This window comes from Astyanax mexicanus, chromosome 7 (genome assembly GCF_023375975.1).
Source record: "Astyanax mexicanus isolate ESR-SI-001 chromosome 7, AstMex3_surface, whole genome shotgun sequence".
NCBI lineage: Eukaryota > Metazoa > Chordata > Actinopteri > Characiformes > Acestrorhamphidae > Astyanax > Astyanax mexicanus.
In genome coordinates this window covers 7175228-7202765 of record NC_064414.1, presented here as the reverse complement: position 1 = coordinate 7202765, position 27538 = coordinate 7175228, and the positions used below count along the sequence as shown (strand labels likewise).

Below are 27538 nucleotides of genomic sequence, written 5' to 3'. Positions count from 1 at the left end.
CTTAGTTTTCTCTTCAGTAATGTTAGCTGACTCACCGTTAAAGTTAGTATGATCTTTCCCACTAGCATTAAACGCACCGACTGAAAATTGTAATACCTACAGCAAATTCAAGACAATTTAAGACCCTAATTTTCAGTACCTTAAAGTTATGCCAGCTTTCCTGTAGCTGGCTAATAGTCCTGTGTCCTTCTCCAAACTCCAGACAGTGGGCCTGAGCACGGAGCTCGTTCTGGAGGCCCTCTGCCTGCGCTCTGAGGCCCTGTGTCCTGCCCTCAAGCTTCAAATCAATGTCAGCCAACCTGGCCTGACACGCAGCAAGCCTTTCAGTTATCTCGTTCTCTGAAGAGGCGCACAGGTCATGGAGCTGACTGACCTCTAGAGTCAGAGCATCACAACCTCCAGGAGTGCACAGGCTGCTCAGAGAGTCTTTGACCACGTCCAGCTCTTTCAGCTCGCATTCCTCCCTCTTCACTGTCTGGAGAAGAGCCTGGAGCAGCAGCAAAAAGATAAAGGAATCACTCTTTCAGAACATGCAGATATGAGAAATACAGACAAACCAAGTCTCCCTGAAGCTGTGTGAGTCTCCCGCATTTCGGTAGTGGCTCCCTGATGCCCGCGAGTCACATATAATCTCCCGGAATTCAGAACGAGTGCCCCAAACGCGCACACAGGCCACAGACTTTTTTTCTCTAATCGCGTGTGGGAAGGAGAGAGAGAAAACAGAGAGGGTTCTGATTGGCCTGTTCTCTGCAAAGAGTCTGCGAGAGTTTTTAGTGTGGGCGGGCAGTGTTTTTCCCCCCTCCCGGACGGGAATTGTTTAGTGAGTGAGAGAAAGCAGATCATGGCGGAGGCAATATTAATAATTATTGTAATATGATATGAAATGTTTTTGATGTTGTGCAATTCTTGTGATATTGTAACTGTCAATTTTTGTCAAATAAAGGCTTTTTTTTTTTTTTTTTTAAAAAGCAGAGACAGGGCCTTCCAAAAAGAAAAAAAGATAAAACTTATTTCACCTCTGAATACTCTAAATTTAATTTAAAAATGTATTAATATAAAAGTAAAGTTTCATTATCCTTTGGTGTGTGTGCAAGTTTTCTTTGTTTTGTTTTTTTTTTGGTGGGAGGTGGGGCTTGGGGGGAACCTCCCTGAAATCAACTTTTGCAACTTGGGATGTCTGGAAATAGATTTGATAACATTTAGGTAATAACAAAAAATATAAAATGGCTCATATCCTCTTTTAAGATTGATGTACCAAAAGTCTATTGTAGATTCAGAAATACCTAGAGTCAACATTTTCCATTTTCTCTTTATCCTTTTGGAAAAAAACTAATATTTTATTTAGGTACTGTGACTTTAACTGCTACCCAGCTAACAGAGAATGTTATAAGAACATTTAGCAACATTACAGAAATAATGTTCAAGGAACGTTCTGAAGTCATGTGACACAATAATGGTTTGCATCACAATGTTATTAGAACGTTTCTCACATATTGTTCACAGATGAAAACTTAAAATCAAAATAGTGACACAAGAATTGTTGCAGTGATGTTACCAAAATGGTAAAAAGTGTTAAACAAAAACTTTCTAATAATATTCAAAAAACTTGACAGATTAAATATTTAAAGAATGTTAAGTGTAACATTCAGAAAATGTCCTGCTAATCACAAATTATTAGCTGGGTGTCCACCTTATTCTACCCTGCCAACTTTCAAGAATTGGCTTAATCTGAATTTGTGTCTTATTTTTCAGGCATTTTGAATCAAATGTCTTTATTCCTATCAGCAATATTTGCTGCCACTCTCAAAAACTATAAACTCTCTACCTCAGTAACTGCTGTGATTATATATGTTCTATATGTTACAGTATGTTACACATCTCTGCACCTTATCCTCTCTATACACTTTATTACACTGTATCAGTACTGCACTGTCCTGTCTTTTAAATTGTCTCGTCTTTTGTATTTATTGTATTTATTGTTACTTAGTGTTATAGTTTTATGTTGCACTGTCGTCACTCCTGCACTTTATGTTGTCTATTGCTTGTGGTTCTATGTTGCACCATGGTTCCGGAGGAACGTAATTTCACTACACTGTGTACCTGTGCTCAGATGTAATGACAATAAAAGCCTCTTGACTTGACTTGACTTGGTTTATATGGATGTATCATGAAGTTGCTAAAATTAAATCATATTTACGAACATACATAAGTATGTCTTCGGTAACACTTATAAGGGTCCCAATAAGGGTCACAATTAACAGTACCTACAACAGTAATAAACAATGTTAAATAGTTAAGTAATGTATCAACTAATTATTAATAGCCACTAGTTAATACATTATTAAACAATACAAAATGTAATGCTTAAGAATATTGTAAATAATAATGAATTGAGACATTATTTTAAAAATGTAGTAATGATTAATAAGGTCTTAACCCTTATTGTAAAGTGTTACCATGTCTTCTAACTCTAAGATGTCAAATGGCTGGGTAATGAAGCTCTGGGGAAGCAGACATGTTTGGGTTCTTGTAGGGTAAGACGTTAGCATAAAAGCTAATCTAAGCATCCAATATGTTCTCTTCTCTGGAGCTTCATAACTGAGCCATTTCTCTGGGTAATGATGTTCTGAGTAAGAGATCTCCAATTCTTTGGAAGGCAGTTGATATATAGACTAAATTAAGGGTGATTGGGATGTTCCAACTGCAACAAAATTGGGTATAAAGTATATTCAAAACACATATCTCGCAGCAATTTACACTTAGAACCCATTAACACATCTTGAGTTATGTGTGATTTAAAAAAAAATACTTTGTGTTTTGGAGATTCAAGCAAACCTTTAAAGTGTTGATGGATCCTTGTAATCCTTGGCGATCTGTGGGCAGAGGTCCAAAACCTTTGACTTGTTCTCTCAGCCAATCCTGAGCAGCGCTGTGCTGCTCCACCAGCTGAACGCAGACTCTCTCTGTGTGAATGCCCTCTTCTAGACTCTCACTTAACTCCTGCACACACAAAGAAACAACAGTGACATTAGAAAACCTTTCTCCAGTTCTCCATATCTCTCTCTGATCTCAATTAATAATAATACATATCAGACTCTCTCCAGTGGCTGGATCACCTGTCTGGTACCAAGAATTTTTAGTGAACTGGGAAAATCTGCTTTTAGCTACAGAACAGCACCAGTGAGCTGGAATTCAACACAGGAATCATTGAAGCTCAGCTCGCTGGGATCACTGAACCATTTAAAACTTTTAGTTTCTAATCACCATCAGAAAGCCTGTGATTGATTTAAATGCCTTGTTTTGTTTATCTTTTTCTTATTTAAATTTTTAATTTATTGAATTTATTTTATTTATTTATTATTACTTTATAAAGTTACTTTATATTTATATTATTAATTTAATCATTTCTTATCATTCTGAACATTTTACTTTACTTTTACTATTATCTTTTTACTTGTTTTATATTTTATACATTTTTTACTTTTTATGTGTCAACTTTGTTTTTTATGGTAATTTAAAACTTTCAGTTTTACACATATATTTTATTTATATATGTATTAAATGTTGATTTAAAATTAGTAGTTATTTTTTTTTATTTTATTTTTTACTATTTTATTTTTTATTATTTCTAAATTATTCTTAAATGTTTTCAATCCCTTTGATGTTTTAAATGCTCGGCAACATTGTAAATGAGGGTCACCCTCAATGTTTTTCCTGAATGAAAATAAAGGTTGATTGATTGATTGATTGATTGATTTATAGTCTTGGTTGTATCCCAAAGATCTTACCAGTAGTTCTTTGATTAAACCCGGGATGCTCTCCTCCATGGCTGCCCAGGTTGGGTCGGACCAGCTGGGGTCCCGTGTGAGCTGGCTCATCTCCCGCCCCAGGGCCCTCAGGGCGGACAGAGTGGGAGTCAGAGACCTTGCTTTCTCCACCAGAGTCCTGGCCTGTTCCACGGCGTGCCTCCGCTCTCCTAAACCAGGCCAGGGGAAGCAGCGGGGCAGCGCCTCCGTCTGCTTTCTCAGCTGCTCTAAACGAGACTGGGTCTGCTCCCTCTGACACTGACAAGAAACCAGCCGCTCCACCACACTCCGTAAAAGACTGTAGGACAAGGAAAGAGGTTAGGTTAGCATAGAGCTTAGATCAGGCTCAAAAAAATCTGACTGATCTAGGCTGTGCACGTTCAGCCCGAGCCCGACCCATAAACTGTCATTATGAGCCCAAACCCAACCCGCCCTATAAACTGTCTGTTTTCGAGCCATTTAAATGAGCGAAATCCTGAGAACACTACACCAACTGTTAAGCATGGTGGTGGGAGCATCAAGCACTTAGCCTATTTTCCTGCCAATGGAACTGACACATTGTATAAAGGTGATAGAATTAGGAAGAATAAGGACGACACCAGGATTCCTCAGGTTTTCAATGCCCTCACTCTGTGACAGAGAAGTTGAAATTAGAAGTAAATTCCAACCCACCTGTGGAGCTCTTGAGAATGCTGCAGTACTCCTTTCCAATTTTCTTCTAAGCATTTCAGGTTCCGGAGCACCGTGAGTCTCACTTCTTCATCCAGGTCTTTACGAGCACACAGGCTCTCTGCTCCTCTTTTTAAGGAGGCAATCTTACCATTCCCTTCAGAACGAAGACTTAGAACCGCCTGAGAGGAAACATTAAAACGATTAAGGTCACATAAGCATGAAAAACATAACTTATAGCAGAACATTCTGCTAGAGCATCTGAAGTATGTCCGGTATACAGCTCAGAAACGAACTGCAGGTGTGAAAACACCCTGAGACATATCCTGTATCTGATGTTCTCACCTGAGCTTTGTTGAGTCTTTCCTTAATCTGATCCTGGGTGCCATGTGTACTTTTGCCCAGCGAGCCCAACTCTTGCTTCTTCTCCTCAACCCAGGACTGTGTGTCCTCCTCCTGAGACTGGTAAGCTTGAAGCTCCTTGGCGAGAGAATCCTGGAGCTCTGCCTGCTTTTGAAGTTCTTCAGCAATTTCCAGCACCATTCTCCACTTCTCCTGTACGCCACCTACAGTCTGATGGATGGAGTGCCTTTGACTCTCGTCCAGGCTGCTATGAACACATACACTCTCTCCTCGCATCCTCAGAGCAGCGAGCATAGAGTCTCCCTCTAACTGCAGGTCCAGGATGGCCTGCAGGTCACAAAATAAGTAAAACGTTAGGAGCCTGGTCCTCATGACACATTTTATAATAGACACAACTATGTTACTCTCAGGCAAATTTGTTGTTTTAGAGCTATAGATGGTCTATAGAGTGACAGACCAAAAGTCATTAGACAAGAACTAATACTGTGTCCCATGACTTCTGCCTTCTCCAGTGGCGTGCAGTGAATATAGTGGGTACCCCTTCTGCAACCACCCGCCCTGAACCCCCCCCCCGCCCAACCAACACATTGATAAATACTACAGTAACTATATATTCTCTGTCTTGACTGAGTTGTATGAACTTAATACACATTAACAGCCCACAAATACAGCTACAAACCACAATTGTATACAATTAGTATACAATTGTGAAAACCATGAATCCGATTGGTTAGATTGTCCTATGACTTTGCTAATAGATTCACTACTACACCCTTCTCAAAATCAGGAGAAGGGGCAGAAGACGCGTAGGGGCAGAAGCCATTTTAAAAAGCTTTGATTGGTCAGTACCGCTGACAGTCAGATAAGAGTCCTGTAGCAATTGAAAAACACAGACTAATGCTTTAAATTAGTTGCTATTTTAGTTCATTTATAAAATAAATGCTTACACTTACAATAATTATATTATATAATTCCTGATGAAAAATTGTGTAATGATTTACATGCACTTTTTGTCACCCCTTCTCTGAAGGGTTAGAAGGACCTCACTGCACACCACTGGCCTTCTCCCACTGAAGCTCAAGTATACTATACTGACCTGTATGATATACATGTGGGGTATAGTGCATTGAACTGTCAAATGGTGAATTCTAGCCAGATGCAGCCGGTCACAATCATTGCCAACCACTGCAATGCATCTTGCTCAAATTCGTATCATTTAAATAACACCTCACAACCAAAGGCGGGTAGAGTAGCCAAAAACAGAACTCGAAACAAAAAGTACTGGGTACCAGACTACCTTAATAAAGTGTTTATGAATGGTTTATAAAGAAGTTTATTAATTGTTATTAATTAGGTTGCAAATCCTTTAAAAGCCAAACAACACATAAATAGAAATAGCAACAGAGAGCTGAACATTTGCAAAATAGTGATTGCACACTAATTTATACTGTCAAGCTTCAAACCTTTCTAGATACTGATCTTACTTTGTGTTTTCCATCAATCAGCATTATATTAGTAAGAATGTTTAACTATTTACCTCTTTATTATAAATAACTTGTTCTGGTCAGCCCTAGTTTACAAAAGTCAAAAGTGCCAACTGTGTCTTACCTGTGAGATATTAAGCCTCTCCTGTACAGGAGTGTCTTTGTCCAGCGAGTCAAACCTCTGCTGCTGCTTCTTCACCCACGTTTGAACATTTTCACCTTGAGAGAAAAAATCCTGAAGCTCTTTTGCAATGTTGTCCTGCAGCTTTGCTCTGCTCCTCAGCTTCTCAGCGAGCCCCAGAACTCCAGCCCACTCCTGCTGTACGTCCATCAGTGTCTGCCGGACGGACAGCCCGATGTCCTCTTCAAGGCCTTCTAGTGCACATACACTCTCACCGCTCTCCCTCAGAGCAGACAGCTTAGAGTCTCCTTCAGCTCCATGGTTTAAGACAGCCTGAGGAATGACAGAAGCAAAATATGTTTATCTTTTCCAAGCGTGCTTGGTCACATGGGTGGAATGTGGGCTTGGTGGGTTCCATGTGGGCATGGATTTGTATTGTTGTGCTGGTTCTGGGACCCTATTGGGCTTAATATCTACAACCCACCTTAATATGTACTACACAGATGGGGCTCATGTTTAACCCCTCCTGTCCCCATCATTGACCCAGATTTGAACCATTACTGACATCCAAATATGGGGCCCACATGAAAACTACTGATAGAACTTTCTTGGACTCAGTTGGGCAAAACATACATGCCCCAAATGAACATATATGAGTTATCTGGATTGTGACTTGGTAAAGTGGTATGTGAATATGGTGTTTCTAAGGTTTTAATTGTGGGACTAGTTCTCCTTTAAAAACCTATTAAGCTTCAAGCCTAATTTGACCAATTTCCGCCTGAAATTATAAACCCAAATCTAAATGCTTTTCACTCTAATATTAAATAATTCTGAGGCAATTGTATACATTAATATTACTTAGAAGCCTTTACAAAATTAATTGAAAGCACTTAAAATTATTCAATTGAACATGAAATGGACAAAATATCGTAAAAACAAGAGAAAAAAGTGTTTTTTTTTTCATTATTTCTGCATTGTAGATTAAAACTGAAGTCATCCAAACTAGGCACCTATGACAATAATCCTCAACAAAAAATAGTAAACAGTGTTAAACAAACCAGAATATGTTATATATTTTAGATTCTTCAAAGTAGATACCTCTTGCATAAATGACAACTTTGAAAATCTAATTCTTGGCCTCTTAATGTGTTTGAGAGCATCAGTTATAAAGTAGTGAAGAGGTAGAGTTGATATTCAGTGAATATACCTATTTAAGTAATGTTCTAATCCATATTGTGAGAAGCAAGAACTGCTCGACTAAGTAAAGAAAAAAATAACTGAAGGTCAGTCAATCAAAACATTTCAATAACTTACTTAATGATCCTTTACTTAGTGCACAGGATAAGTTTATCAGAGTTACCAGCTCTGATACCACAAGTTAATAGGTCTCCATATAAGAGCACCTAAATATTTTACAGAGTACTTTGGTTTGTTTAATACTTTTAAGTTACTATTTGATTCCTTATGTGTTCCTTCATAGTCTGGATGACTTTGGTATTCTTTTACAATGTGTCCAAACTTTTGACTGGTACTGTAAATAAAAATATATAAAATGGATCTAAACATGAATTGATTATTAATCATTAATTTATCTAATATCAAAGTTACACCATGAATAATCATTTCTATTTCTATTGAATCTGATGGACATTTCAGTCTTGAACTCTATACTGATTTTAATCTTATATTTTATACCTGAGCTTGGTGAAGTTGCTCTTCAAATGGACAGGCACTCCCCAAAGACTCCAAGGACTTTTTCAGATCTCTAATCCAGACTTGAGCATCTTCTCCCTGATTCTGGAAGTGCTGTAGCTCCTTTAAGAGTGAATCTTTCTGTTCACTCTGGATCTTCAGCTCCTGTGCAGCCTGCAGAACCTTTTCCCACTCCTGCTCCAGATCTCTCTGACTCTCCTCTATCTCCAGCCTCTTCTCACTGCCCAATTCCTTATGAGCAATGATGCTCTCCCCACTTTTCCTCAGAGCTGCCAGCTTGGAGTTACCTTCATGTTGCAGGTTTAATACAGCCTGTACAGAATGTAAAACAAAGTTAAAAATTACTTCAGAACTACAGTTTCAGAGTGACTGAATAAAATATTGGGATAGCGGTATATTTGCTGATTTATAAAGTGTTCCATCAAGGAATGTATTTAAAACATCCACACCTGTATACAGTGGTGCTTCAAAATTTGTGAACCCATTAATTTCTATATATGTTTTATATTTCTGCATAAATATGACCTAAAACATTATCAGATGTCTATCTAAAAGCAGATAAAGGGAACCAGTTAAAAAAAATGAGACAAAAAATATTATATTTATTATATTTATAATATACTGGCAAAAGTATGACAACCTCTAGGATTAGCAGTTAGTTTAAAGGTGAAATTGGAGTTGTTTTCAATCAATCAGATGATAATCAGGTGTGAGTGGGCGGGGCCTGTTTTATTCAAAGAAAATAGGGATCTATCAAAGTCTGCTTTTCACAACACATGTTTATGGAAGTGTATCGTGGCACAAACAAAGGAGATTTCTGAGGATGTCAGAAAAATATGTGTGTATGCTAATCAGGCCGGAAAAGTTTGGACCAATCCACAGTCAGACAGATTACAGTGTACAAATGGAAGAAATTCAAGACCATTGTTACCCTTCCCAGGAGTGATCAATCAACAAATATCACTCCAAGAGCAAGGCGTGTAATCATTGGAGAGGTCACAAAGGAGCCTGGGGTAACTTCTAAGCAACTGAAGGCCTCTCTTTCTCTTATTGGCTTATGTTAATGTTCATCGGCCCGCATTTAGGAGAACAGTGGTTCTTCTAAAAAAAAGTGTGCCACTGCTTTTCAAAAGGAACATTTCTGCTCATCTGCAGTTTGCTAAAGATCACATGGAGAAGCCAGAAGCTACTGGAAGAATGTTATGTTTGTACAAAAACACGGAAAAAAAATGTATTCTAGCATAAGAACCTTATCTCATCTGTGAAACATGGTGGTGGTAGGTTCTGCTTGCCATCAATGAGGAAACAATGAATTCTGTATTATATAAGAGAATTCTAAAGGATTCAAAAATATCAAATAACATCTGTCCATGAACTGAATCTCAAAGAAGAGAAAGAGAAGGTGGGTCATGCAGCAAGACAATGACCCTAAGCACATAAGTCATTCACAGACAGCTTCAATGGGATATGGCAAAAGTCAAGGGACAGAATACTGATTCCTGTCCCATAACCTGTAAATTGACTGAGATAGAGACATGTGTCTTTCATTGAGAACATTTTTTAAAGATTATTCTAAAACAATCACTGTATTTAATTAGATGGGTAGTTGTCAGCTATAAATTTATATAGTTCTGAACTACCTTTCTGACAGGGTTAAAGCAGACTTTCACTATTTTGGGTTCAAAATAGAAATACAATCTGTTAAATTCCTAAATGTGTTTTATCTTAGAGACTCTGAGCTCACCTGTACACTGCTGTGTATCTCCTGGTTCGGAGTGTCTCGGTCCAGACAGGCCAGACTTTGTTTCTGCTGCTGCACCCAGGACCGAACCCTTCTCTCCTGCTCCTGCAGGTCCTCCAAATTCTTTAACAGAGAGCCCTGGAGCTCGGCCTGGTTCTTCAGCTGCTGTGCAGAATCCAGAAGTCTTCTCCACTCGTCTTCTACGTTTCTGCGGTTGAGTGTGAGTTCCTGCAGCTGCTGCTCCTCCAGTTCTTCACGAGCACATAAACTCTCTCGTACTTCACTCAAAGAAGCCAGTCTGGAGTCGCCATCAGCAGACAGTCTCAAAACAGCCTAAAACACAGAGCAGATCTCCAACGTTGACTCCAACATTTTCCTTCATTTTCATTAGTTACATGACTTTTTGTATATGTGGCAGTAGGGTTATTAATACCTTTTTTCATTAATATCTGCTACTATCTATTTATTTAATAGTTTTTTTGTACAACATTTCTTCATTAGGGGTAGCTCAGTACAATAATTCAACCATCATTAATAACCATCACTGACCATAAGCAAATTTTACATTTCATTTGTAAATAAAGGGATCAGAGTCTGGAGGAAGAGTGGAGAGACACACAGTCCAAACTGCTTGAGGTCTAGTGTGAAGTTTCCACCAATCAGTGATGGTTTGGAGAGACATGTCTGATATCTGCTGGTGTTGAGCCACTGTGTTTTATTATCAAGTGTAAAGTCAGTGCAGTTTTGCTTTCCCACAAAATCTTACAGCACTTCATGCTTCCCTCTGCTACTGACAACTTTTATGGAGATGTGGATTTCATTTTCCAGCAGGACTTGGCACACTGCCAAAAGTACCAATTGGTCTTAAATAATATTCTATTTCTTTCTTTCTTTTTTCATTGGCTGTAATCATCAACAACAAAATAAATAAACGCTTAAAACAGATCACTTTGTGTGTAATAAATCTATATAATATATGAGTTTCACATTTTTAACTGAATTACTAAAATAAAGTAACTTTTCAATGATATTTGTATTTTTTTGAGATGCACTATTTTGGTATGCTCAGAGAAGCATACTAACATACATAAATACTAATATTATGTAAACATTAAAAGTAACATTCCCAAAAGTAAAAATGTAAACATTGCAGGGACGTTACCACCTAAAAACATTAAATAAAAAAGGAAAAAGAACATTTTACAAATTGAACGTTCTAGGAACGTTCATTTGTAATGTTCAGAAAACATTCTACTAACCAAAACTGGCTAGCTGGGTTCTTGTCCCAGAAGTAGCAGACTACTGTGCAGCCACCCCTGCACTAATATTATAAACTTCAATAAAGTTCATCAGAGGAAAACCTTCCCAATATTCTCGCCACAACTTTCAACATCTAAAGTATTCAGATAAACAACAGGACTGAGACATTTAGTAAACATGTACTGTAAAATGTTAAAATACAATAGTTACAATAGAACTTTGAGGATTTCATACCTGAGCCTGGCAGAGCTTCTCCTCTACTGAAGCGTCTTTATGTACTGAATCCAGACCCTGTTTCAAGTCTCGAATCCAGGCCCTGATTCCCTCCTCCTGAGCATAGAAGTCTTCTACCTCCTTCTCCAGGGCTTTGTGGACTTGGGCCTGGTTTTCCAGACGGATCCCCAGACTGTGGTATCTGTCGATCAGGGCTTCACTGTTCTTCAGCAGAGGGTCTCCTCTCAGACCACGCAACCTCACAGAGGTCAGCAAGTCACTGAAGGCTTCGACCCGACCGCTGTGAGATACGGAGACAGGCAGGGAGGTGAGAACAGCTCGCTAAACATTAAAGAGACTCCACATACAAAACATGGCTTCATAAAGTGAAATTGAATTATATAAATGCAAAATGTCGGATGTTTTATTTACACAATTTCAAAACTCTTTTTAAGATGTACCAGTCATGTTAATTTGTCCCCAGTTATTTTACTGGTTCAGATCAGGACATGCCTTTTTTTTTTTCCAAAAAAAAAAAAATGAATTTTTTTATTTTTTTATGTATATACCAGCCGACATAAACATTACATTTAACTTAACATAAACTATTTAGAGATAAATATCACATTTATTAGTAATTATGGCAAAAAGTTCTATAGTGAACTTTCTATGATCAACATTCCCTGCCTGGCCAAAAAATATATATACAGCTCTGGAAAAAAATAAGAGACCACTCAAAAATTATGAGTTTCTTTGATTTTACCAAACTGAAAACCTCTGGAATATAATCAAGAGGAAGATTGATGATCACAAACCATCAAACCAAGCTGAACTGCTTGAATTTTTGCACCAGGAGTAAAGCAGCATAAAGTTATCCAAAAGCAGTGTGTAAGACTGGTGGAGGAGAACATGCAAAGATGTGTGAAAACTCTGATTAATAACCAGAGCTATTCCACCAAATATTGATTTCTGAACCCTTAAAACTTTATGAATATGAACTTGTTTTCTTTTTTTTGTTATTTCAGCCATTTCTCATTTTCTGCAAATAAATGCTCTAAATGACAGTTTTTTATTTGGGAATTTGGGAGAAATGTTATCAGTAGTTTATAGAATAAAACATATAAATAGCAAAATCAGAGAAACTGATTCAGAAACTGAAGTGGTTTCTTAATTTTTTGTACAGAGCTGTATTCAGTTTTGTTGGATTATCTACATCAGCTTGAATCATTGCTTTGATGTATTTATCTGCCTGTTTCAGTTATGATTCCAGTAGCATTGTACGTTCCTAAAAAGCACATCTGTACCTTTCTTTGAGAAAGTCCTCATGAACTTGTCTGAGTTTTTCTCTTTGCTCAGGAATCTGCTCTTTCTGCTCCAACCAGCCCTGGAGATGATCATGCTCTTCTTGCAAGCTGTCAAAGACACACAGATACGTTCTCTAAATCAATTACATACAGATCTTAAAGTTATTTTGTGTAAAAAATAATGAACAGACTAGTGTGCAGACTGGACGTACTGATAAAAAAATATCTAAGGGCAACTCTATAGGTTTTTTGTACTCTCCGACAAGTGCTGCTGGAAAATGAAATCCGCATCCTCATAAAAGTTGTCAGTAGCAGAGGGAAGCATGAAGTGCTGTAAGATTTTGTGGGAAAACAAAACTGCACTGACTTTAGACTTGATAATAAAACACAGTGGATCAACACCAGCAGATGACATGTCTCTCCAAACCATCACTGATCATCAGTAAATTTCAAATATCATTAAAAAATGGAAAGAGCAGGGTCTGGAGGAAGAGTGGAGAGACGCACAGTCCAAACTGCTTGAGGTCTAGTGTGAAGTTTCCACCAATCAGTGATGGTTTGGAGAGACATGTCATCTGCTGGTGTTGATCCACTGTGTTATATATAAGTCCAGTTTATGCTTTCCTCTCATGACTTTTATAGAGATGTGGATTTCATTTTCCAGCAGGACTTGGCACACTGCCCACACTGCCAAAAGTAACAATTGGTCTTGTATAATTTTCTAATTTTCTGAGACACTGATTTTTGGGTTTTCATTGGCTGTAAGCCACAATAATCATCAACATTAAAATAAATCAACACTTAAAATAGATCACTCTGTGTGTAATACACAATACATTTTGAACTGAATTACTGAAATAAATTAGCTTTTCAATGATATTCTAATTTTTTGAGGTGCACTAGTACGGTATGCTCAGAGAAGCAGACCTGTCGAGTTTGAGCACGATGTCGTGTAGTTGTTTGTGGCGTCCCTGGCAGTGAGCTCTGAGGGTGGCCATCTCGCCCTCCTGCTCCTGCTGCCACACGCTCAGCTGAGCCTGGTGGTCTGCAGGGATCCGCCCCTTCCGCTCCACGCTCTCCTTCACCTGCAGGAGACGCTGTTCTCCTTCTTTAGAGGCCAGAAAACCCTGTAAAAAACAATATAACACAAACAATCGGTAGAGTTAATAAAAGAAGTTCAGATTTGACTTGTCTTATCAAAGACATCCCTTTATAAATATACCGATAAAAAAACACACCTGTACATTCAAAAATACATCAAATATAATGAATATGAAGCTCCCACCACTGTGCTTCACAGTTGTGATGGTGTTTACTGAATGGGTAGGGTTATGTTTGTGTCACATACACTCACTGACACCTTATTAGGTACACCTGTCCAACTGCTCATTAATGCAAATATCAAATGAGCCAATCACATGGCAGCAACTCAATGCATTTAAGCATGTAGGCATGGCCAAGACATTCTGCTGCCGTTCAAACTGAGCATCAGAATGGAAAAGAAAGGTGATTTAAGTGATTTTGAACGTGGCATGGTTGTTGGTGCCAGACTTGCTGGTCTGAGTATTTCAGAAACTGCTGATCTACTGGGATTTTCACGCAAAACCATTTCTTTTTGGACAGAGAATGATCCGAAAAAGAGAAAATATCTAGTAAGTGGATACAGTTCTGTGGGCGCAAATGCTGATTGTTGATGCCAAAGGTCAAAGGAGAACGACCAGACTGGTTGAAGCTGATAGCACGGCAACAGTAACTCAAATAAATAACCACTCGTCACAACCGAGGTCTGCAGAAGAGCATCTCTGAACAACAGCACAACACGTCCAACCTTGAGGCGGATGGGCTATAGCAGCAGAAGATCACACCAGGTGCCCTGACTCCTGCAGCTAAGAACAGGAAACTAAGGCTAAAATTCACAGTCTCTGATGATTTCTGCTGCTACATTCGGATTGTAGGGTCAGAGTTTGGCATCAACAACATGAAATCGTGAATCCATCCTGCCTTGTATCAACAGCTGGTTCAGGCTGGGGGTGATAGTGGTGCTGCAATGGCGTGGGGGATATTTTCCTGGCACACTTTGAGCCTATTAGTACCAATATATTAGTACCTATATTGTGTATTGTTGCTGACCATATCCTCCATCCCTTTATGACCACAGTGTACCTGATCTTCTGATGCTACTTCCAGCAGGATAATGCTCCATGTCATAAAGTGCAAGAGAATCATTTCAGACCGGTTTCTTGAACACAACAATTCACAAGTTCACTGTACTGGAATGGCCTCCACAGTCACCAGACCTCATAGATCCAATAGAGCAGCTTTGGGATGTTGTGGAACGGGAGATTTGCATCATGTATGCACAGCCGACAAACCTGCAGTAACTGTGTAAAGCTCTAATATCAATATGGACCAGATTCTCTGAGAAATGTTTTTTCCAGTAGCTTGTTGAATCTATGATAAGAAGGATTAAGGCAGTTCTAACGGCAAAAGGGGGTCCAACCCGGTACCATCAAGGTGTACCTAACAAAGTAGCCGGTGAGTGTAGTTTATTTTTATTTTAGCTTCTTATAGTTTAATTTAGTTTAATTTTAATTTACTCCGGAACCCAGCATAAGACACTACTGTTTTCAATAAAGGTTACCACCCACTTGTAGTCTCTGCATAGACACCTCCACATCCTGCCTCCTCTCTGGGTTCTCGAAGCACTCGTTCACCGAGAGCTGCACATCCTGGAGCCAGTCCTCAAACAGCTGGCACTCATCTAAAACAAAAAAAAAAAACACAAAAAATGCAACACAGATGATCCAGAAAAAAAAAAAACTTTATTATTTAATTGCTGCTTTTGGTGTATAAGATCACACATACTTTTAATAGACTGAACAAGAATGTTCTTCTCTTCCTGCTCTTTCTTCTGACCAATAAGCTCATGGGTTGTTGTGATGCTGTCTTTCACACGCTTGCAGTCATTGGTCAGCTCCTCTATGGCCTGAGGTCCAGTCACGCTAGACATGAGAGTGATTTCCTTCATCAGAGAGTCTGCCTGGTCCTTCTGATCCAGAAGCTCATCAGAAAGGTCCTGCAGAAGAATGAAAGTGGTGATAAGAGCTGCTGACTTTCTGGGTTGAGCTTAGGTAAGAGTGTAAACAGGTTTCATACCAGTAATAAGCAGAGGATCGCTGTTAGCTAAAGGTTACACTAGGTTACACTACATGGTCTTTATTCTGTTTACTCTTGATGTACTAGCTGGGTTTGCAAGCAACGCACACACCGCTCTAGCATTTTTCATCGCTAAGATAGAAACACACCAGATATTTACCTGAACACACCTCACTTCCAGACCACCACACCCATCAGTGTAGATTTTTTCCTAAACTCTGATGTTATTTTAACAGCACAGGCCCAAGGTGTAATCTGCTATGACTTTAAAAGTCATGTACTGTTTCCAAACCTTAAAGCAGCACTAGGTAGGATTTTCGTGATTTTTGATATTTTTAAAGAAGTAAAATTACAGCTTGAAACTCACTGCAGCGTTGCATTGAGGTGTAATAGGAGGAATAGCGGTGCTCTCGTGTCTGTGCCGGAGCTCCTCTGAGCTCAAACCAGACTGTAAGTCTTCCGATTCGGCCGCGACCAACGCTCGCGAGAACTGCGACCTGCTTTCCGACCTTTAGTTCTAACAGCTCTACAAGGACTACTGGTTCATTCTTTACAAACTAACATACAGACACTCTGGCAGAAGCTGGAAAGAGACTGAATATGTCTGTGAAAGCCAGAAAACGAGAAAGAGAAACTAATCCGCCTGAAACATTTATTACACTCTGCAACTGTAGGGGGAGCCCACAAGCACAAAATCTCAATCCTACCTAGTGGAGCTTTAAGGTTTCTCAATTCCACTATGATTTTCCTGTCAGTGCTGTTTAGCGGCAATAAAGGCATTGGAGCACAAGAACTGTAGGTGAATTCTGCTGGTTGGAGTGGTACCTGTAACTGCTGGTGCAGATGATCTGTATTGTCTGCAGTGACTGCGCTCACTGAGGCCTGTATTCTGTGGATGGCAGATCGACACTCATCAATCCTCTGAATCAGGTGGGCTCGGACTGTCAGCAGCTCTTGGAAAACGTCTGTGCAGCCGGCAAACACCTCCTTCACCTCGTCCATCTTCTTCCTGAGACCAGTCTCCATCACCTGAGGAGGAGGAGAAGTGGGAATCAAAGAGAGACAGAGAGTTAATGGAAAAGTGCTGAAATTACTGAAACTTATTTGACAAATGATTGGTGGATTGACAAATTAGTTGTGTTAGTCTTAGTGTGAGTCTAAATAAAATGTTTCTATCTTAATGTTTGAGATTTTCCCCATCATGGACAAACATTTAAAAAATTCAAAACAAGTAGCTATCAATCTATCTAGAGTCTATCAATCAATCTGATAGGTGGCACTGATTGTTGCGGTATTTGTTTGTTTTGTTTGTTTCTTTTAGGGAATAAGTACAGAAAAAATGAATGAAGAGTATGGACAGAATCCTCAGGAGGCTCAGTATCTGGTGCATATTTAGGACTGAGTATAAATGAGCCTTTGCCTGTAACTTAACAACGACCAGAACCCATTTTAGCAATTCATGTGATTGACTGACAATGGCAAAAACTAATTGTTTCTAGTACAAATAACTAGGGCTGGGTATCAAAATTCAGTGTCAAAAAGGTACCTACTCAACAAAAAGTTTTTTTTATTCCTCAGTGTTTAACCATTATCTACAGCCACAGTACACCAATATATCATGGCACAGCACCCTCTTCACTCAATTACTGCACAAATAAAAATAAGGACAAATCACCTGTAGCTCCAATGGAGACTCTTTACTCTGTAAAAGGTTCTGGATCTCCAGGGACTTCCTGTGAAAACGCTCAATGTTCTCCTCCTGTGTTTGGATCTCCTCCTAACACAAAAAGAACACGCATATTACTTAAACAAACAATGGAAAGGAAAACCAGAAAGGTAACAGACACTGCCGAGAGCTGATGGTCTCTTTATTTTTTTTGTACCTTCATCTGCAGGACCTCTGTTTCAGTGGTAAACGTGTGGGACTGAGCGAACAGGTTGAGTTTAGCAGTGGCCCAGGCCTCCACCTCCCCACCCAGCATCAGCTGCTTCTCCCACACCTCCAAACCCACACGCAGGTTGTCCATACAGCCGTCCGTCTTCTCCGAAATCTACATAAAAGAACATAGTAAACAACTTGCTGGTATTTCATTTAAAGGAAACGCTGGGAGTAGTAATCAGTCAGCCATTCTGGTATTCTGGCCTAAACTTACCTTATTAAGTTTAGCCCTTTAGCACTGCAAGGCTAATGTTGCTAACACTCACTAAAGATCTATAGCTCTTCAACATGTTTTCTGTAAACACCCACACCCTTCTCACCCTGGCTGTCTAAAAAATACAGTTCAAGTCCACCAGGAGTGGCAAAAAGTTATCCAAAAGCAGTGTGTAAGACTGGTGGAGGAGAACCTACCAAGATGCATAAAAACTGTGATAAAAAAATTCCACCAAATATTGATTTCTGAACTCTTAAAACTTTATGAATATGAACTTGTTTTCTTTGCATTATTTGAGGTCTGAAAGCTCTGCATCCTTTTTGTTATTCCAGCCATTTTTCATTTTCTTCAAATAAATGCTCTAAATGACAATATTTTTATTTGGAATTTGGGAGAAATATTGTCTGTAATATAAAAAAAAAAAATATATATATATATATATATATATATATACAGTTTTTTATGTTTAAAATGTATACACTGAATATACATGTGAATAATTTTTTAAATAAAGTATAATGCAAAATTTTCCTCTTAAATAAAGAGGAAAATATAAAAGTTCATTTTTAACCATCCATTTAAACACACTTACATCCAGCCAGGAGTCCACCAGCGCATCCGCCTCAGTCTCAAATGGAGTTTCTGAACAGTCTGGGATCTTCTTCAGCTGAGACTGCAGCTGCCGGCAGATATTCCTAAAGTCCTCCATTCTCGGACCCAGACCGCTCAGATCATCCTTTATTCCACAAACCTGATCAGAAAAAGAAACATATCAGCCGCTTTACTAGAAACACTTAGGGTGAATTAGGGGGGATTTATTAATATAGGTTTACAGTACATATAAGCTATATTATTAGAGGTTTATTTTCATGTGTGAAGAGAACAAAAAAACATTTTTTTGCTAAGCCCTAGCTGTAAAACCAAAAAATTAAAATGAACATCTTCCGTATTACAGAAATTAATTATTTGTTTGGCTATTTTTTCCATTAATGGCAATAAAGCTTAAGACTCACTTTGTTAGAAACGCCAATTGTGTTTCGATTCACTGGCCACTATATTATAAACACCTTGACATATTTAGAAACTACCTAATAATGTCCAACAGTGAAGTGATAGTGAAAACTGTGAAAAGTGATATTGAGTGCTTTATGTTAAACAGTGGCTCACCTTGGTCACGAGGCGCTGCAGGCTGTCTTTACTCATGTAGGAGGCCTGCTCACTCACAGTCTGCTCCGCCTTCTGGAGGGTGCCGCCCAGGTAACTACGGCAGCTCTGGAACTTCTTCAGTAGCTCCAGTAACCTCCTGCACTGCTCTTGTCTGTCAAACGGTAACACAGTACACGCACACACACATTTTGTGTTTATGTGTAAATATGTATTGAGTAATGGAGAGATGTAGACACTATTCAGACACCCTATTACACTGTAAAATTAACGGCTGTAGGTTTTTAATCAAGTAAACTTTTTTATAAACAATTTTGCTTATTGTTTTTAACGCAGATAACTAAAAAAAATTAAAACAGCATACAATACCTATAATACTTAATAAATAATGCTTAGCGTGGTTAGCAGCTAATGCTAATGCTGCTCCAGCAGTGCTATCCAAGGTTTGCAGCAGGCTACAGGCCAATAATACTCACCTCTGAATGGCAAAAGAGCTAGCATTTAGCGCGGTTAGCAGCTAATGCTAATACTGCTCCAGCCTCGATGCCTCTTGTGTGACTTTAATATGATCCTTAATATATCCTTTATATATAAGAAACAATCGATTATAAGGTGCACTATCGATTTTTGGGAAAATTAAAGGATTTTAAGTGCACCTTAAAGTGCAAAAAATATGGTTGTCTTTTTAAGGCAAATTAGTAAAATTTACTAATTAGATTTTTTAAAGTATAGAAACATTCCTGTTCACCTGTCAGTCACAGCTCTCTCCGTCTCCTCCCACAGGGAGTCCAGCTCATCCGCTTCCCGTGTTGTCTGCTCTGTATCTGGGGAAGCTTTAGAGACACTGCCCTTGATGCTCTGGTACTCCGGGCGAAGGGCGTTTAACTGAGTCTCCAAATCAGACAGGGCACGTATCCTAACACACACACACACACACACAAACAAACCCACAGACTGTCAGTTACATCCTGCCACTGCTCATGTGTGTGTGGTGTTAGCATGATATGACTACAAATCTTAGGGTTTATTAGAGACACAGTTAGATAGTTAAAATAAAATATTGACTTAACATCAGTTTTTTTAGTAATGTTTTAGTAATATCACCCAGCTTTACTTTTACCTGTCCTTCAACAATTTCATAAAACTTCATGCTTTTTTATTCTTATTTAACCTATAAATACGGATCAGATTCTAAAGTAAATTAAATAAATTTAGTAAGCAGCTTAAGGATTTTTTTTCTTATTGTGCTCAATGACATGCAGATTTTAAAGTTAAAATCCTGATGTAACATAAATGGCAGAACAATATTTAATACGTTGTATTTTACATTTTTGTGATTTTTAGAATAGTTATATGGATCATAAAACCTTTAATTAAATCATGTGGATTGTTAAAATGGTTGTAACAGACCCGCAAATGCCAAAAATATATTTTTATCCTTTTAAATGTCTACGTCAAGCACTTACTCAACACTCCAACATTATGTAAATAAGGTGAGATGGATAAACACAGATTCACAGATTCACAGTTGTCTTGTGACGCTCTCAGGATGTTCAATATGTGTCACTTAGGGACTTAATGACTTAAAATGCTGCAAGTGTCTTTCTATTGATTTTAAAGGGTGTGTAATACATACATGTGTCACCATGATCTCTTTTGGGTTAAACACTTAAAATAATCCAATAATCCAGGCGGGACTGAGGACATGATTAAAAAAAAACACACACCTCCACATCGAAGTAAACTGTATAAAATGTACAAAAAGCACTCGAAAGTTGAGGTTAACATTCTTCTGTATGTGTAGTACTGAGTTAGTTTAGAAAAAAACTTAGAAAATGTATTGAAAATTAACAATTTATCACCAAAGCATGTTATATTAATACTGTCCCACAAGTCACAACAAATCTGAAGGTCTGACAGCAAACGACCCACCTTTGCTGCACGGCTGGCATGGTGGGCTCCTTCAGCCCCTGTTTCTCTGCTGCTCCCAGCACCTTCCTCAGCTCAGCCTGCAGATTCTTCCTCCTCACTCTGAGGCCCTGACTCTGCTGCTCCTTCCTCAGCTCCTCCTGTCGGATCATCAGCCGGTCGTCCGCGTCCTCCGCCCGCTGCACCAGCGCTCCCACCATGTCCAGACAGGACACTGCATGCCCCTCTCTGGTCACCTCCATCCTGGCTCCACCCAGCAGCATGTCCAGCTGAGGAGCCTTGTCCTTAAGGCTCCCCACTCCTTTCCTGATCAGAGCCAGTTTAGCCCTGCTGTCCTGCAGTACCGCCACGTCACTGCAGGGGGCACCCTGCACGAAGGCGATGTCCTGGTCCACGGTTCGCAGGGACATGAGGAAGCGCTCCAGGGCGCGGGCCGCGGCGTCGCTTTTGCGTACCTGCTGTCGGAGGCGGTCCAGGCTGGAGCGGTGGGACAGCACTACCTGGGTCAGGGAGGAGCGGTCCCGCAGGTCCAGGTTACTGGGCTCCGAGTCGAAACGTGCCAGACGATCCATCTGCGCCTGGATACTCTCGTCCAAGTCCTGGGTAGAGAACATGAGGACAGGTCTGATTCAGTCCTGGGGCTTCAGAAAAATTTAATCGATTATCTGTTTCAGTCATAATTCAGTCCAGTTTAGAGTGAGGAAAACTTATAACTGAATTACCGCTGCAACAGATAATCGATTAAATAGGTTAAAATCAATCAATAAAAAACTGTTGGCTGGCAATTAACAATAAGCTGGGTCAACGGACACATCGCACTCTGCTAAAACACATTTTCCAGAGTTTGCACAATTTATTGTTGGGTAATAATTGGGGTTTTAGATATTGTCTATAATGTGTGGACATTACAGAGCCCCTATTAAAATGCAAGAGTTTCCCTTGCTTTCCATAATAGGTAGGACCCCTGGATCTACGGCCATTTCCAAGTGGTACAGCCACGACTCAACGAACACCTTGATTATCCAATTTTGTGTGGAAAACCCTGGTTAGCATTAGTAGACCCAAGTCGTCAAAAATGCTTCAATATCCATGATAAAACAATGGGCAACTTTGGGCACCCCACCAAAAGTTTAACAAAAACCTTTCAAACTGTTAAACATGGGGGTGGATGGATCATGCTTTTGGCTTGTGTTGCACCTCCAGGAACAGGTAACATTTTATTAGTAGGAGAAAATAGTGATTTCTGGAGTAATCACAACATCTGTAAAAATGCTGAATATAAAAACTATTTGCTAAATTATTTTATTATTAAACACTTAATAATGCTGCATTACATTAACCTCGAAAGTTGAATGTCAAGTTTGATCTGGGAATAATGTGACACCATGTTCTAAGTTAAGAATTTCGATAAAAAAACAGCAAGACTTTAAAGATTACCAAAACTGGTTTAACAATCATTTAACATTGTTTTATCGCAAATCTAATCAAAATATATACTTTTTATATTCCAGGTCAGCATTGTTAGCACTGTCCGAGGTTAGCACTTATACGGTTACCAGTTGATATCAAACAGTGCTAATAAACTGTATAATACTACTGCTTTTACTATTGTTGATGTTCTAGGCAGCCATCTTGGATTCTAATCTTAGTATTGGTGAGACTCCCCTGACTTTTCAAGTAGGAAACTCAACTCAACAAAAAAAATCCTACTTGGAACTCCAACAGGAAGCCAACAGGTTCAGGAAAAGGTTCTAAAAGCAAGCAGTTCCTGTGAGAAACCCGTTTTTGAAAGGGTATAGTCACCCAAGACTTTATATCCTACCTTAACATCTTTGAGGAGGTTGGTGTTGATCAGCGTGTATCCTTTTACATCTTTGGGTTCTTTGATGAACTTATCAAGGTGCTCCGAAATCTCGGCAATGTGGTGCTCTATAGAATCCATGAGGTCCAGAGCAGAACCCAGAGAATCAACCCTGAGAAAGATCACACACTGTTAACCCACACACACACACAAACGCACTTACACACGAAAACGCAGGGCACATGATGCTCCCTGAAGAACACTGTGGTTTCAGTAGAGATCTTGTGATCATAGGGCTGTAGTGAAAGCAGCTCACTGAGTTTAATATGCGTTTAATTTGTTCAATACCAGAGGCATTATCCTTGGAAAAAAGTGTATTTATGACAATCTAAAAGCCTGTCTGTTGTTGGTAAAGGACATGGGGCTCTATTTTAGTGATCTTTAGGCAAGCCGTCAAACATGCACCATGCAGCTTGATTTAGGGCATTGCAGTGTGTCTTTGCTATCGTAACAACAGGAAAAGTACACATTGTGCAGCATGAAGTCTAATTATGTACTAATTATCTTATTTAATCATGGGTGGGTGTAACATGCAATAAACCAATCCGCATGTAACTTGCCATTCCCTTAAAGAGCCAATTACAGTCTGGCATTTGATGTTTTCAGTAAGTGGCGCACCTATGTTTTCCATTGTCAAGGTAGCTGTCACACCTTCCAATGCCTCTACAGACTTTTCCACCTTTACAAACTCCAACTCCAAGAATGCACCTCTCAGTCTTGTGTCTCAACCAGCCAATCAGCACCTGATTGTTAGATCAGCCTCACCTGAGTTCTGATTCCTTTCAGGTGTTTTTCCATGTATGTATACCAGTCTGTTTGTCCAGCTTGTTGCGAATCATTTCCCCTGCTTTTTTTTTTCAGCTGCATATTGAATGTTATATCTTTGTTTATCTATTTATCTGTCTATTTATGTTTAATTCTTTATTATCAGACAAAGCACTTTTGAAAGGAAGTGCACACAGTGTGGGTTTTCCAATACAAATAGGTCCAGTTCCTTTGACCCTTGACCTGAAGGCCCCTTACCTAAAATGGGGTTGACACCCCTACTTTACAATGCAAAACATCCATTGACAAAAACTAGACAAAACAAATGTAAATTAAGGCATATTTGCTTATTTTGAGCCAAAAAAGTGCCAATGGGTAAGCAATTTTTTCTTAGAATGATTTTTCTCATGTCTCAAAATGATTCAAATCACATTTTTCCCTTAAATTTAGACAAAAAAATCAGAATAACTTACTTTTTGACTTTTTGTGCTTACAGTATTTTGTGCTACAGTAAAGCTTAGTAAGACAAAAAGTCTTATCAGATAAGAAAATAAGATTTATTGATTTAAAATTAGAAGTGTAGAGTAATGTACCTGCTCTGAAGCTGAGCTCTCTGTTCTCTACACTTGACTGTGAGCTCGGCTCGGTCCTGTTCCACCCCCCTCTCATTAAACTGGACGCACTGGGAGCACTGCACCTCATACTCCGACCACAGAGACTCGGTCTCATCCCTCAGAGCCTGAAACACGAGCAGTCAGAGCGTTAAATCGCAATCAGAAAAGTGTTAAATCGTGTATTTTAGAGAATTTAAAAGCACTTTTGTTGTACCTTTAATTCTCTGAGCTGTTTTCTGAGGTCGGTGGCTGATTCTGAAGGCCGATCTCCCAGCATGCTCTGCTCGTTCCTGTTGAGCTGAGCTTGAAGGGCAAATCTGGAGCTTCTGTACCTGGAAAGGGTCGGACACATCAAGCAGATTTATTTACAGCTAAAAAAAAGTTATTATCGTTAACTAAAATTAATGAAAAATAAAAATAAAGTTATAGACAGAATAGCCTTTGTTTTCATTTTTAGAAAGTTGTTTAATTCGAAATAAATGTTTCTACTCAAGCCGGCAATAAAGAAAAAATGGGAGAAAGCTGGAAAATTTGGTACCACTTTAAAATAAGACTACCTTTATAACGGGTATATAAATGGTTAATTACAATTAGTTTATTAATGGTTACTAATTAGGTTGTAAATGTCTTAAAAATCATTAATAATCAGTTATAACCATCTATGAAAGGACAACAATATAGATGGCTGTGGGTTCACTATTTGGCAAACAACAGGTCATTGTTGACCTTTCTACGTATGTGTTATAACTGATTATTAATGATTTTTAAGGCATTTACAACCTAATTAGTAACCATTAATAAACTAATTGTAAACCATTTATAAACCCTTTATAAAGGTAGTCTTATTTTAAAGTGGTGCCAGGAAAACTAATATAAAACTAGCAAACTAGCTGATGTACCTGTCCTCCTCTGTACTCGTCTGCTTTATTATCTCCTTCTTATCCGTGGGTTTGGGCCTCTGGGTTGAGACTGGAGAAGCCTGCAATAAAAGATTTAAATCAGCGCCACTAATCAATGATTACGATTATGGGTCAACACTCCTAAACATGACAGTTTAACAATAATCAGGATTTAAGTGACTCTACACGCGTACCTCTGGACTGGTCGTTTCTGAAGCTTTCTCCACAGAAGCTGTGGATATGTTCTGTGGTGAAGACTCTTTCATCTGTTCCACAAGAACACTTCTTCACAGGAAAAAAAGCATGTTAATACACAGATTTTTTCAAGCTATAGTTGGTTTCAGAAAGATTTTTGTTTAAAAAAGTTTAGATATTTCAGTTCAAGTTCTTTAGGCTGCAGCTTGTTTTTTTACGTTTGTTTTTTTGACGTTCGGAAGAAAGCCTGTGGTGTCAGATTCTGTTCAAGCTACTGTTGGAATGTTATTGTACTACACTGTTATATTTTTGAATATAGCTGTATTTTTAAGCTACGCTTGAATTCAGGCAGAACTTTATTAGACGACTTTTGTTCGATTTTTTAACTATAGAATGGAAGAATTTTCTTGGGTTACCCTTGGATTTTTTTAAAGCTATGGTTGCATTCAAGAGAAATATTTTTGGACTAGAGTTGGATCTTTTTAACCATAATGTGATGGGCAGTGATGCACTACAGACTGGTAAACATAGGGAAAGAAATGGTAGAGTCGGATCTCAAAAATCCAACTCCCAGAATCCCTGGCACCTGTGCAGCACTCTATATAAACCCCAGTCAAATCAGATTTCTCTGTCGCACCTATGTAGAGGGGTGAATGTTAAAAGAAGTAAAAAGAAAAGAAAAGACCCCAGTTACACAAGATAAGTTCATCAGAGTTACCAGCCTCAGAAACTGCAAGTTAACAGAACCCCAGATAAGAGCACCTAAATTCTTCAATCTAAATAAGTATTTTGGTTTATTTATCACATTTAAGTTTCTACATGATTCCTCATGTGTTCCTTCATAGTCCGGATGACTTCAGTATTCATTTACAATGTAAAATAGAAAATTTGTTGGGCAACAGTCAGAATTGTTTAATAATTAATTGTCAGGTCAAGGATGAATTTTATTGTATTGGAGTTGGATTTTTTTCAAGCTATAATCGATTGAGATTGCGATTTTTTATCAGGTTTAGAAGATTTTTTTTTCGACTAAGGTTTTCTATTCCAGGAGACATTTAAGGCTAATACATTTGTTGGACTAATTTTAAGCTACAGTTTCAAATTAAGAACAACATTTGATTGGGCAGAATTTGCCTATACAGTCAAGTTTATAGAGAATGTTTAGTGGTATATTCAAGTGATTATTAAAAACTGGTTTTAGGCTAAGATGTTTTTGCCTCTTTCTCACCCAGCACCCGGCATTGGAGTGTCCTGGTCTCCGCTGAACTGCCGCTGGATGGCAGCGAGTCTTTTCTCACACTCGCGGAGCTGAGCTTGTGCCAGCCTGTGGGCATCCTCTGGGCTCAGGGTATCACAAAGATCCTTCAGAGCTTCCAACTTATGCCCAGCCACAACTAAACTGCCATCAGCAGAAAAACAGGCCTGGAGGTGTGGGTACAGGGAGACAGGTACAGAGGACCCAATAAAGCACTCTTTAAGGACAGTTTTAAGGACTTCATTAGTACTAAAGAAGTAAAAAAATGTTTAAAGGACTGTTCCGGAGATTTTCTGAGCATGCGAGACATAACCCCAGCAGATGATACCCAAGAGGTTGCACTAATGGATGACGACAACCAAAAAAAAAACACATTTTCAACCTGTTGATACAGTTGATACAGTAGCTCCATTATATTTCTAGAGGTAACCCCTTCCCTAGAACACACTGTATGCTTTAGACATGCTCACAAAAGCCTTCAGACAGCCACTTCCAACACTTGCCATTCCTTCATGCATCCCAGACATCCCATTACATCAAAGAAGGCCACGTCTGAAGTCAGAGTGTAAGGTTACCTCTCCAGCTTGCACTGATCTGGAGTCAGATCTAGAGTTGGGTTTCTTGTTGTTAAAGTGTATCTCACACTGCCGTGCAATGGAGTTAAAGTGCAGAAGCTTTATCTGGAATCTGAGCTGCCCCACAAATCCTGACATTTCAATCTGAATAGCCTGGATTAGAAAAAAGATCAACAAAAAAAGGAACATACAACAAGCACCACAGCACAAGCATCAGGATTAGACTGTATGTACAGAAGTCTTAAAAAATAGCTGCACCCTGAAGGAAAAAAGTGTTGGTTTGCAATGCTATTTAGAA

General features: G+C 38.9%; 2 protein-coding genes across 13 annotated transcripts in view; one reads left to right on the top strand and one right to left on the bottom strand.

Annotated features, from left to right (window-relative positions):
- esr2b (estrogen receptor 2b) overlaps positions 1-27538 on the top strand; it is a 443098-nt gene that overhangs the window by 171620 nt on the left and 243940 nt on the right. The window lies entirely within an intron of this gene.
- syne2b (spectrin repeat containing, nuclear envelope 2b) overlaps positions 1-27538 on the bottom strand; it is a 187408-nt gene that overhangs the window by 121044 nt on the left and 38826 nt on the right. For 9 of the 12 annotated variants that reach the window (XM_049481038.1, XM_049481047.1, XM_049481041.1 and 6 more), the window contains exons 26-52: positions 27241-27393; positions 26639-26832; positions 25410-25500; positions 25216-25295; positions 24531-24648; positions 24296-24441; positions 22899-23049; positions 21080-21675; positions 19896-20063; positions 19151-19301; positions 18576-18734; positions 17714-17881; positions 17506-17607; positions 16656-16859; positions 15540-15750; positions 15323-15435; positions 13602-13801; positions 12675-12782; positions 11392-11671; positions 9901-10230; positions 8139-8468; positions 6447-6776; positions 4821-5165; positions 4479-4657; positions 3789-4104; positions 2836-3000; positions 140-487 (exon numbers count right to left, since the gene is read on the bottom strand). In XM_049481038.1, the coding sequence (XP_049336995.1) occupies positions 140-487; positions 2836-3000; positions 3789-4104; positions 4479-4657; positions 4821-5165; positions 6447-6776; positions 8139-8468; positions 9901-10230; positions 11392-11671; positions 12675-12782; positions 13602-13801; positions 15323-15435; positions 15540-15750; positions 16656-16859; positions 17506-17607; positions 17714-17881; positions 18576-18734; positions 19151-19301; positions 19896-20063; positions 21080-21675; positions 22899-23049; positions 24296-24441; positions 24531-24648; positions 25216-25295; positions 25410-25500; positions 26639-26832; positions 27241-27393 (5736 nt within the window). The remainder of the gene's footprint in view (positions 1-139; positions 488-2835; positions 3001-3788; positions 4105-4478; positions 4658-4820; positions 5166-6446; positions 6777-8138; positions 8469-9900; positions 10231-11391; positions 11672-12674; positions 12783-13601; positions 13802-15322; positions 15436-15539; positions 15751-16655; positions 16860-17505; positions 17608-17713; positions 17882-18575; positions 18735-19150; positions 19302-19895; positions 20064-21079; positions 21676-22898; positions 23050-24295; positions 24442-24530; positions 24649-25215; positions 25296-25409; positions 25501-26638; positions 26833-27240; positions 27394-27538) is intronic. The other 3 variants (XM_049481036.1, XM_049481042.1, XM_049481043.1) reach the window with 3 other exon arrangements.